This window comes from Anabrus simplex, chromosome 1 (assembly GCF_040414725.1).
Source record: "Anabrus simplex isolate iqAnaSimp1 chromosome 1, ASM4041472v1, whole genome shotgun sequence".
NCBI lineage: Eukaryota > Metazoa > Arthropoda > Insecta > Orthoptera > Tettigoniidae > Anabrus > Anabrus simplex.
This window is the reverse complement of record NC_090265.1, coordinates 1,589,407,151-1,589,419,954: the sequence shown is the minus strand read 5'-3', so window position 1 is coordinate 1,589,419,954 and position 12,804 is coordinate 1,589,407,151. Positions and strand designations below refer to the sequence as shown.

General features: G+C 38.3%; 1 protein-coding gene across 3 annotated transcripts in view; it reads right to left on the bottom strand.

The window, feature by feature from the left end:
• Window positions 1-352: 352 nt before the first annotated feature.
• Window positions 353-12,804, bottom strand: part of Sec31 (secretory 31) — a 386,738-nt gene continuing 374,286 nt past the window's right edge. For all 3 annotated transcript variants that reach the window (XM_067138230.2, XM_067138232.2, XM_067138231.2), the window contains one exon: window positions 353-6,404. In XM_067138230.2, the coding sequence (XP_066994331.2) occupies window positions 6,216-6,404 (189 nt within the window). In that variant the 3' untranslated portion in view covers window positions 353-6,215. The remainder of the gene's footprint in view (window positions 6,405-12,804) is intronic.

The following is a 12,804-nucleotide window of genomic DNA, read 5'->3' as shown; positions in this document are numbered from 1 at the left end:
CTAGAGGCATGTACTGTTGCTAAACAATGCTGTCTGTATTTCTATGTGACACTGGAAATGTTGAACAACAGTTTATTTTCATCGGTATTCAGTATTCATTATGCAGTACAACTGGTTTCACAGGAATGACGACGAGAGAATGAAAGCACTTGTAGACATTGTTATACATGGCGATTATAGAAATAATGACGTTTTGGAAAATGAATCCAAGCTCGAGGACTGTGATAGCAACAGTGAAAGTTATTGAAGTGAGCAAAGCATTGAATAAAGTGAAACAGTGAATAAAGGAAAGGGTGATGGCACAACGATGGCAATGGTGACAAATAATTCAAATTTTAAAACCTGCTTAAGGTACATAACAAAATAATATATTCAGTGTTGTTTTAACAGTAATTTTACAAATTCTATTGTGATGATGACGATGATGAATGATTCAAATTATAAATTATCATAATTACAACTGTAAGATCCTTGAAAGCAAAATACAATAATTTTGATGTAGGTGAACTATCCAGTGATGTTTCAAGGTTGGCAACGCTGTACTGACATTAACCCAATTGCCCAATTTGCTTCTTGTGCTTCTCTTTAAATGTATAATAGATGATTATGTGTATCACTATAACATGTACAGTGGTATATACAGACATGATTATTTTGAGGAAGGACAGAGACAGGCAGTCTGAAAGATAACATTTTATACAAACAATTAGAAATACAGTATTACCCCGCTTTTACGTTCCAGTATTCAATGTTTTCCCATTGTTTACAATATTTTTTATTGATCCCCTCAGATTTTCTATCCTCACAATGTGTTAAAATCCTCAAATTTACGTTTGCAACATACTTCCCGCCATTTACGTCACGGCAGGCTGTTTGAGATAGGAAAAAATTGGAGTAAAATGGCATCACAACTAACCTGTAACGTTTTAAGTAACCACAGCATGGTGACCAAACCTGACACCACACACTTAACAGCAACACGTGGGCAAAACTAGCCAATTACGAATATTGGGAGAAGTTCTGCAAACCACATGACAGTTCTTACGAGCAGGTTGCCTACTCAACAAATTTACACAAACCACATGACACTGATTATATTAACATGGATGTGTTTTGGGCTAGGCTATTATCTGAAATAACAGTAGAAGACCGTTATAGCGAGAATTCACAACAGTGAAGAATTTACTTGCTATAGCGGACTGTCATTATATACGATTTTTTCGTAAAAGTCAGGAAAAAAACCCCCACACACATTACAATCAGTATGTAACGGCAATCTGTTTGTTTAAAACTTGCGTTTTCGCTGATTTTCATACTGCGGCCTACTTGTAAGTTATTTTTCTAATTCCACAACAACATGAACACGGATGTTCAATTTCATTCTGAAGAATTGGAGTAGTATCACTCCAGTGGCTTCTGTGGCAAATTTTCCAGTTTTCTTATTCAAACGGTCACCTAACCTAACTTAACCTCATATGTATCATGAAAATATATTTCAAGCACAAGAAGTAATGATAACCTTTTCGCTATAAATTATTCAGGAATAGCCTTTCCGAAATTTAACCAGACGCGAGAAAATACAGTGCAACCTTGTATTGCGCGTTCCTCATTAAGGTGATTTCTCGCTTAGTCGTAATTCGAAGTCCCAATTCACGTCATATTAAATCTATTTAAAAATACCTCATTTATCGCGCCACATAATTATTATTATTATTACTCGGTACGGTCATATTTTTCCCAGCCGTGAAATTTTCCTTTATCATCCCTTCTGAAAGGAATGTGATTCCCAACACAGATCAGAGCCCTCACCACAGGAGGCAGGTCGGGGAAAGTTACACGAAAACAGGAAATGGCCTTTGTTTCCAGAACTTTACAGAATTATAGCTTCGAGAAGTACGCCATTAGCCTCAGGAAAGTTCAGTTTTGCTCTCCGGTTTTCGTTTATATTGCTGAATAACCCAGTAAACCTGTTTGTGCTCATATTTTGCATTCCATGCAGAAGTTCGAAATGTATTCTGCGTTGAGTGATGCAGTGAAGGATAGCAAATATTTGTCCTGTGATAGACTATGCAAGGATTAGGAACATTATCATGTTGACTAGCGTGGTGCATATTTGTCTTGTGGTAACCCTGTTATAGATACTGAAAAAAGTCATAAAATCGTTTATTGACGACGACAAATCCAGGAAGTGGACAAACATCTACATCTTTCAACGATGGTGCATATGTTGAAACTCGCAACATCGAGTTTCGACTCGAGTCGATCGAAATGTTGTTGCATTCAAAATGATGGCCAAAGTCATTTCTCTCACAAATGGCAGTTTAACCACCAACTCTCATCTTTTTTCACACCTTTTCATACTCTCATCACATCTTCAGAAATGGCAGATAGCCTATATCTTTCTCTGTACCCGTACATACATGACGTAAAATGCAAGCATGTCTGAAAACAAATCAATTGTTTATACATTCATGTTAGATAGTTTTTATTTGTGTATTCAATAGTACGTTTTCTCGCTTAACACATTATCTTTCCTTGCCCCCTTCAGAAATGCCTAACGAGGTTTTACTGAATAACCTAAGCTCCGAAATCAGTCATCCACTCTGCACCATATCTTGAGGTTACAAGATATTAGAATCATTCCGTATTGACGGTTTTCACTTTACAATGGCGAAAAATGAGAGTATCTTCCTATTCAATACATCATATATTCTGTCATGACGGAATATATGATGTATTGAATAGGACTCATTTTTCGCCATTGTAAAATATCTTGAGGTTAATCACATTCTTACTTAATTTCAGCACATAGTTTCAAAATAAAGCAATCATTTGCTTCACCCTTTAATTCTAATGAGTTAACTACTGTTATTGACCATGTTATTCATGCATTTATTACGAAGACATGTTCTCTTTCATTTTTTATTGTGCTTATAGAACACCAGTTGACGAGTATTACTAATCAACTCCGATATTACCTTCCGAGTTCAAATGTCGAATAGGGAGCTCACTAATGCATACAGTGAAAAATCTATACCGAAGATGATCGATCACATTCAATATAATCACTGGAGTGAATAAATATTGATAATGGAAAAAATTACACACGCCTAATTGCTCGTAATAACTGATGCGTCAGTGATAGAGTTCTTGCTGTTACTGAAGGATAATACACAGTTTAATATAGGGATTTTGAAGGGACAGGTAAAAGCTGTCGTTATAACAGAGTTCTCACTATATGCCGTACTCGCTATAGTGGACTTCTATTGTACGTGGGCAGTTTTGAGTGGACAAAAACTAACACCACAACCAGACAACCAGGGTACGTCATATGGATGGAAGAATGACACTATTTTGGTGAATGGAAAGACAAGTTTTTGGAAGATGTTGATGTTGGACATTTTAGAGCTTTAAAGAGAGACTGTAAACAAAGCAATGGCGAATAATTTTAATGGGAAAACATTAATTCAAAGTCTGAGCATTGCGGAAGGAAGAGAAAATTATTTTGTCTTCTAAGCCTAAACACATACCCATGATTCAATATATCCATGTTTCAAGTTTCTCTGCGTAGCTGAGAAAATAGTAACTGTTTTGGAGACAGCCTACATAATGTAGATTAATTTCTTGCAAATAGAACAAAGCAAAGCCCAATTTTATTTTCTTCTTTCAATTATTTTCTAAAATTAGGGTACACGAATTGTTCAATGGCATGTATTATTCATGTATATACGGTGTTTTTATTATTTGTTAAGATTTTGTTCTTATTTGAATCAAGCGGTCAGTCATTTGCAGTGATCTTCTGGTTGTATTTGTTTATCCTTGTTTGTTATTGCTTTATTGTTGGTGTTTGCTTTACTGACTAATAATGGGGGAGAAAAAAATGACAGGAAAATTTTCACAAAAATAAAGTTCAAATCTTAGGAAAAGTTGATTTTATTATTGCTCTGGTACGCGAGTTGCAGCTCTCTGCATCCACGCTGAATATAAAAACAAAGGAAGGATATCATCAAGTCCTTCAGAATGTAGACCAAATTTAAAAAAAATATATATATATATATATATGTCATATTCCAAATACGGTGAATTGGAAAATATAGTAAAAAGTAGGTGATACTTCAAGAGCTGTAGGCATTTCAATTGGGGATGTGCTCTTGAGGGAAAATGTGCATAAAGTGGCGAACATTTTTGGCAATGTAAATTTTAGCACGTCCAATGGCTACATTGAGCGTTTTAGGAAAAGACATAACATAACCTATAATATTGTTTATGGGGAAATCAAATGCAGTTAATGATAAAACGGTTAAATGGATGGATGATTGCAGAAGCTGACTAACAAATACAAACCCAGGAACCTTTTTAACACAGAAGAAAATGGACTGATTATCAGTGTGTTGACCAGCAAGATTTTGGCATTCAAAGGGGATAAAAGCAATGGTGGGAAATACAGCACAATGGGGCTTACAATGATTTGGGGAGCCAATGCTAAATGCTCTGAGAAGCTCCACCCCTCTGTGACAGGGAAATTTTAAAAGCCTCGTTGTTTCAAGCATGTGTCATCATTACCAACTGCCTATGATGCCAACTGTAAAACTTAGACAACCTCAGACTTCTTTTTGACAACAGTTGGCTGCTCTGGATGCAAAAATGGGTGCACAAAATAGAAAGATCATCATCAACCATTGTCCTGCATATTCCATGGAAGTTTATTTGAGGAATGTGCAGTTAGAAGTTCTGCCTGGTAACTGCACAAGCAAGCTGCAGCTTATGGATTTAGGAGTTATACACACCTCTAAATCACTTTATAGGAAGAATCTGGTGCAGAGAATTGTTTTCTTTATGAATGGAGGAAAGGATACATCATCATTTTAATTTTCAATCCTGGATGTGCTGCACTTCATTGTGAAGTCTTGCAAGGTTTTGAGTACTAACATAAGTTGTTCCTTGAAAATAGGATTCTTCAAAAATCATCCTGACTCTCAGCTGAAAGTGAAGAAGAAGAAGAAGAAGAAGAAGAAGAAGAAGAAGAAGAAGAAGAAGAAGAAGAAGAAGAAGAAGAAGAAGAAGAAGAAGAAGAAGAAGAAGAAGAAGAAGAAGAAGAAGAAGAAGAAGAAGAAGAAGAAGAAGAAGAAGAAGAAGAAGAAGAAGAAGAAGAAGAAGAAGAAGAAGAAGAAGAAGAAGAAGAAGAAGAAGAAGAAGAAGAAGCAGCAGCAGCAGCAGCAGCAGCAGCTTCCTGATATATGGAGAATGTTGCAGTCAAACTGCATTACTGAACTCCTCCTTTGACTGGATGATGCTATGATAACTGCAGAGGACAGAGGTGTGTGTAGGAAATGGTTGCAAAACGAACTTTAGCCGAGTCTCTCACCAGTGATGCCTACCAGTGCTGAGGCACGTGCAGAAGTGGACATTTTATGTAGTTATCTGTTGAGAGGGTAAAAATCATTTCCAAAACTTTTATAAACTTGAAAAGCAAATAGAGGACATTAGAAATAAGTGTAAACAGAGATTGATTCTGATTATTTTGGTAGGAAGCAGTGATTGTGTAGTTTTCCACCTGGAATAAATGTATGTTAATGTTGTAAATAAGCTCAATAGCAGTAATTAAAATGTTTCATCCAGAGAAAGAAAACTGATTGCATTTTAAACCATTCTACAACTATTCTAAGAAATATAACCAAATATATTACACAATATTTTAACTATCTACTAGTACCCTTCTCCTGGTCAGTGGATGAACAGAATTACAAAGGCAGTGGAGTATCATCAGTTGGACCTTTAAATGGAGTAAGTAATAGGATTAAGATTGTAATACTCTATCAATTAATAATATGCATTTGTATAACATTTCCTTCCTTTCCTAGAGGATTTTTACATATACAAGTTATTTCCCAGGATTTACACTTTCCCCCCATTTACACCAGTATTCTTTGGGTCCGTTGATAAGTGTAAAAGAGGGGTAATACTGTGTTTTAGATATCTTAGTCTGCGCAATCTTAGTCACATGGTATTCAAGTAAGTTTTAGAATATCCTTCAGGTATGAATGGTTTTCCTTGCATTTACACGTATTACCACTAACTGTATTATCACTAGGATGAATTTATTTCAAACTGTTTAGAAAGCAAGAAGATTATAACATGAAGATCACATAACAATGACCATTTTATTATTCATATTGTAAAGGTATGCAATTGTGGACATTTCAAAACATGGCAATTTATTGCAGATAAACCTGTAGTTGTAATGCAGATTGCATTAACACTTTAAGACCAGGCATAAAACTTGCTATCTGAGAGAAATCTGGGCCTGATGCAAGTTGTGTATGAAGACCTAGACCGCCTGGGTAGTCGCCAATCTGCACCATCTGCACCATCTGATGGAGTCCTTGGAGTGTAGTTGGCGAAAGCTGGAAAGAGGAAGATAGGTAATAATTGCATTACTAGGTTTTTAAAAAAAACATTACGATGAAAACACATAATACATAGAATCTAAACAAACAAACAAACAAACAAACAAACAAACAAACAAACAAACAAACAAACAAACAAACAAACAAACAAACAAACAAACAGTACATCTATCTTCCTTGTAGACTGTTACACCTTGCAGTATTTAAGCATATGTGAAAAACTAACGTCTACTTAATCCTCAATTCTTCTGTTTCTAGGCTACTTCTCTTGAATCATTCAAAACTTAGTGAGTAATCATTCCTTCATATAACCAGCAGAGCCAACAGACACCACGGAGGATATAAAAATTAGGAGAAAATCGTCCTTCCTTTTTTTTTTTTTTTGCTGCAAGTTTTTTAATGTTGCACTAACTCAGATAGATTTTTGGCGACGATGGGATAGGAAAGGACTAGGGCTGAGAAGGAAGTGGTAAAAGCCTCCATTATGGTACAGCCCTGCCATTTTCTTGATGTAAAATGGGAAACCACATAAAACAATCTTCAGGGCTGCTGAGAGAGGGGTTCAAACAAACCATCTTCCAAATGCAAGCTTACAGCTATTGCAGCCCATACCATTCAGCTAACTTGCTCTATTCTTTTGTTTTTGCCCTAGGCCTTAATGACCAATAAAGTGCAATAAACAAGAATGGTTATTAATTATAACTCCCTCTGGCCTCTGCATCCCAGGATCATGCACGGGTTCAAACCTGGTAGAAGTAGCCTGATTCTTTGAAGGAAAGGAAAAAATCATTCAACCCTGCATATTGTTCAATGTCGGTATATAAAAGATCTTTGGTGACATGTTTGGTGTTGGCCAGACAAAATTAATTAAAACTCAGCCATAGAGCACCCAATAGAACAGTAGAACATAACGTTTAAATTGACATGGACCGAGCTCGATAGCTGCAGACGCTTAAGTGCAGTCAGTATCCAGTATATGGGAGATAGAGGGTTTGAACCTCACTGTCGGCAGTCCTGAAGATGGTTTCCCGTGGTACCTTAATTAAGGCCATGGCTGCTTCCTTCCCACTCTTAACCCTTCTCTGACCCATCGTCACCATAAAACCTACCTACCTGTGTTGGTGCGATGTAAAGAAACTTGTAAAAAAAGAAAAGAAAGAAAAATGGCATGGAGGCAGCCTAAATAGCACCAAATTAAAATGGCTGCACATGGTAGCTGAGGCCACATTATTATTATTATTATTATTATTATTATTATTATTATTATTATTATTGTTGTTGTTGTTGTTCTGATGATGATTGTGATGGTGTGGTGCAAATTATATATATAATTCGCTGGGGCCATCAATGACCACGTTAAGTCTCGTTGCATTTGACAGTGAACTTGGCCTTCTTTAAAGCACAAATTTCCCTCATTCTTTGTGAGTGGGCCTGGTTATGCTCCTCTGTCCAAGGGGCACCGTGTCTTCTCTCCGGATGCTCGTCTCGGTTTAGTCCGATCATCAATATTTTCTTGCGGAAGCGATCTCTGTTAAGGGCGTCTTTAGCTGAGATATATAGCATTTGCGGGTCTTCTTTGGTATTTCTAAATCAGGGAATTGTGGTTTGGAGGTTTGAATCAAAAAAAGTGAAAGATCTCTTTAGTTAACTTCCTTCCGTCCATTCTTTTCAGCTGACCATAAAAATCGTGCCCATCTTTTTCAGACTGTCGTAGGTTATGATCTTCATTTCCGTGTTGACGTTTATCTAATAAGATAAGAGTTTGAGGGATGTTCCACCATTCAACACATTGTAAAAATACATTAAATTATAAGAAGACCGATTTTGACTCCCTGTTGAAAATTAATTCAGGGAGAATCTGATAACAATCATCATAGTAAGAAAATTTAAAGGTGATAGCCTGGAAAAACATCAATGAGTTGCAAGACATTACTTTGAAATGCAACGCATACATGGCAAGCAGCACTTGGAACTTAATATGTTCCTAGTTCTGGCCTAAACTATCCTGTGTTCATGGAACACGTAACACTGGAAAACACATGCACTGTTGAACACATGACATGGACACTTACAATGATATGAAACCTTGGCTCTCTAAGAGCGTTCCTGGACTTGACAGTTCTGTTTCTATCTTAAAAAACTGGATGAAATACACACACCTTGAAACAAATGTACAAAGACATGGTTCTGGTCTAGACTGTCGCACGTTCATAGACACGGAAATACTGGAGTTTCTTACACTGGTTGAAAACACACTTACGATGTGAGACACTTACAATGATATGAACTGTGATTAGAATAATAACTGTAAGTTATTATTTAATCAAATATCATCAATACAGATCAAAAATTATATTTATGACAAGTAATAGTGATATGAACTGTGTCGGTCATTTTCTCTATTATCCTGTAGACTTCTTCGCTGGATCTCTTTTGATGGATTCCATTTCTGTACTTTGATCCCAAGATCCCTCTCGCAATTTTGCACTCTTTTTTCTCCAGTTCTTCAAGGAGTCCTTTGTTGGCATTTAGAGATAGGGTTTCGGCTACATATAGAACTACTGGCTTCAGAACAGTTTCATAGTGATGTATCTTGGTGTTTTGGGAAAGGCATTTTTTGTTGTAGATTGTGCGAAGTGTTTGGTAGGCTATTTCCAGTTTTCATACTTGTTCCTGAAGTGCTTCTTTGTCCAGTCCATTTTTCATGATGATCTCACCCAGGTATTTGAATTTGTCTACTTGGGTGATGGGCCTTGGGAACTGACCTAGGGAGAGTCTCTGCGACCACCTTGAGACTCTGGCTAAATGGAGGTGTAATGTGAATATAAGAACTCAACAAGAGAGTTCTCTTAGCCTCTCTCACCTCAATTCTCCATTTCCTACCTAACATGATGCCCCTGTTAAGCCGAGCAACCCAGTGGAAGGTTGGGTAACAACCCCAGCGGGAAGCTGGGTCGGTGAGCAGAGTGGAATTGGGGGTCAGTGGAAGGCAACGGGAAACCGCCACTGTTAATTTTCCCAAGACAACCTCATGGCTTTACTCAATCATAAATCAGTGTCCGGAGTAAGTCTCCCAGTCGGATCTCTGGGGGAGACATGGTTGAGAGGAGCATCTGAACGTGCAAATCAATCCAAACCAACTTTGCGCGTAGATAGAAAGATTGCAACCTGGAATGTACGAGGTCTCTTACAGACAGGAAAACTGGCTATTGTTGAAAGAGCAATGAGCGTACATGATCTGGATATACTTTGACTCAGCGAGACACATTGGAAAGGTTGTGGCCACTTTGTCACTCATACAGATAACACCATATATTTTTCTGGAAGTGAGGATCTCAATCGGAATGGTGTCGCTGTAGTGATTCCTAAAATACTAGCCAGTGCTGTCGTCGGATATGAGCCTGTCTCTGACAGAATCATCTCCATTAAGATGAATGCTTCTCCGTGTAGGATCAACTTCATTCAGGTTTATGCTCCTACTGCAGTTGCACTGGATGAAGAAATCGATGAATTCTACGAGTTGCTGGAACACACCATCAGAAAGATTCCTCAGAAGAAAATATTAGTCATTCAGGGTGATTTTAATGCGAAGATAGGTGCGACTATTGAAGACAATCATTTAAGACATGTGGTTGGAAGACACGGTCTAGGTGTGAGAAATGAGCGTGGAGAGCGTCTACTGGAGTTCTGTGTTGGCAATAACCTGTCTATCTGCAATACTCTCTTCCAACATCACCCACGGCGTCTATACACATGGATTTCTCCTGCGACAGGGTTTGAAATCAGATTGATTTCATTTTGGCAAGGCAACGATGGCGGACTTCTGTACTGGATTGCAAAACTTATCCTGGAGCAGACTGTGGTAGTGACCACATTATGCTGTCCATGAAAATGCGGATCAAACTGAAATTGACCAAGAAGATGAGAGTGACACAGGTTTGCATTACTGACAAAAATGCTCTCCAAGATTTTGGGGAAAGAATAAGGCCAAAACTCCAGCAAGTACAGGAGGAAGGATCAGCCTCCCAAACATGGGATAAACTCAAGTCAATCATTAACTCTTCTCTCCCTGAACCATTTACTAATTCTTCCCAAGCTAAGCACCCCTGGATATCTAACACCACTCTACTGCTGATAGAAGAGCGGAGCATACTGAAGAAACATGGCATTTAAACCAAGCAAGACGAAGAAGCATACAGTGAACTTTGCCGTGAAATACAGCGCAATTGCAGAACTGACAAGACACGGTATCTCACCAGTATTTGTGATGAAATAGACCAACATCATAGGCTGAATCAAACGCGTGATATTTTTAAAAAAGTCAACAGTATTACCCGTGAGTTCAAACCACGCACATGGGTGATTGAAGATGAAGATGGCAACTTTATTACTGATAAGAACAAAGCAAGAGAGAGGTGGAAACAATACTGTGAAATGCTGTATTGCAAAGGAAATAATTCTGCCGAACAGGAAATTTCTATGAGGTATGACAAAGAACCTGATATTTTATTCACTGAAATTGTGAATGGTGTCAATCATTTGAAGAACAACAAAGCCCCAGGTATGGCTGGTATTTCGGGAGAAATGCTGAAGGTGATGGAGGAGGAGGGCATGCGTGTTTTACATTCGGTATGCAATATGGTGTGGAAAACTCGTGAATGGTCCAAGGACTGGACAACATCAATTCTAATCCCTCTTCACAAAAAGGGGTCTATAAAGGATTGTTCCAATTATCGTACTATCGCATTAATATCCCATGCAAGCAAAGTTCTGCTCTACATAATAAATCAACGCCTAAAAGCATTCCTGGAACCTCAGATATCCGCAGAACAAACGGGTAAAGGAACACGAGAATCTATCCTGAACATGAGACATAATTGAGAAATGTCGCAAGTTTTGTGTCCCTGCCTTTATTTGCTTCCTGAACTACAAAAAGGCCTCTGATTGTGTTATGTGGGACAAGTTGTGGCAGATGCTAAAGGAATTTGGGGTTCCACTGCATTTAATATCGTTACTGAAAAGTCTGTATAAAAACCACGCAGCAACCATAAAGGTGGATGGTGATCTCTCAGGCATTTTCAATGTGACAAATGGAGTAAGGCAAGGTTGTATATTATCACCTCAACTCTACAACATCTATGCAGAGTGTGTCATCAAAAGAGCTCTCAATGGCTGGAATGGTGGAATCTCGATTGGTGGCAGAAAAATTAATAACCTGCGCTTTGCAGAGGACACTTCCCTCATCGCTGGTAGTGAAGAGGAACTTCATGATCTGCTTACAAGGGTGAAGAACACTAGTCTTCAGTATGGTCTAGAGATAAATATCAAAAAGACCAAACTAATGGTAGTTGATTGGCAAGGTCAAATCCAACTTACGGGATGCCTAAAGGACCTGGATATATTTAAGGAATTGGTATACTTGGGGTCTGTCATCAATGACACGGGAAGCTGTGATAAAGAGGTAAAAAGACGTATTGTCTTAGGTCGTGCTGCAATGGTTAAACTTACTAAGATCTGGCAGAACCGGGCAATATCAAAAGCCACAAAGATGCGCTTGGTAGAATCACTAGTGTTCTCCGTCTTTTTGAACGGCTGTGAGACCTGGACCGTGAATGCTAAAGACAAAAAACGCATTGATGCCTTTGAGATGTGGTGTTGGCGGAGAATGTTACGTGTACCCTGGACAGAAAGAAGAACTAATGTTTCCATTCTGGATGAACTCTGCATCAAGAAACGCCTATCTTCCCGTGTGAGTGAGCGTTACTTCCAGTTCCTTGGCCACATTCTAAGACGAGATGGAGAGAACTTGGAAAAGATAATTTTACAAGGCAAAATTGAAGGCAGTAGACCATGAGGAAGAACAGCAAGCAGATGGATAGATCAGGCAAAGAAGATCACTGGGCTACCACTTCAGATCATATTAACGAAATGTGAAAACCGCTCAGGATGGAGACATCTTGTCAAGGTTGCAACACGGAAATGGTGGAGTTATGAGTTCACGATGCTCAGTAATGAGCACAACGACTAATGATGATGATGATGACTCGGGTGATGGCCCCGTATTTTGTATGGAGTTTTGGTGGGGCCTCTTTGATGTTAGTCATTACTTCTGTTTTCTCAAACGATATCTGAAGACCAGTTTGTTCGGCAATTTCCTTTAATATTTCGACTTGAGCTTTAGCAGTTTCTACGTCGTTTGAGAGAACGGCAATATCATCGGTAAATGCTGAGCAGTCTGTTGTGGTCCCCACGGATTTGGTTCCTATTCTTAGTGGACTGCAGCTGGTTTCCTGTAATCTCACCCGCCAGGTTCTGATGATCTTTTCAAGAACGCAGTTGAAGAGTATTGGGGATAGCCCATCACCTTGTCGGACTCCTGTTTTTATGTCAAAGGAAT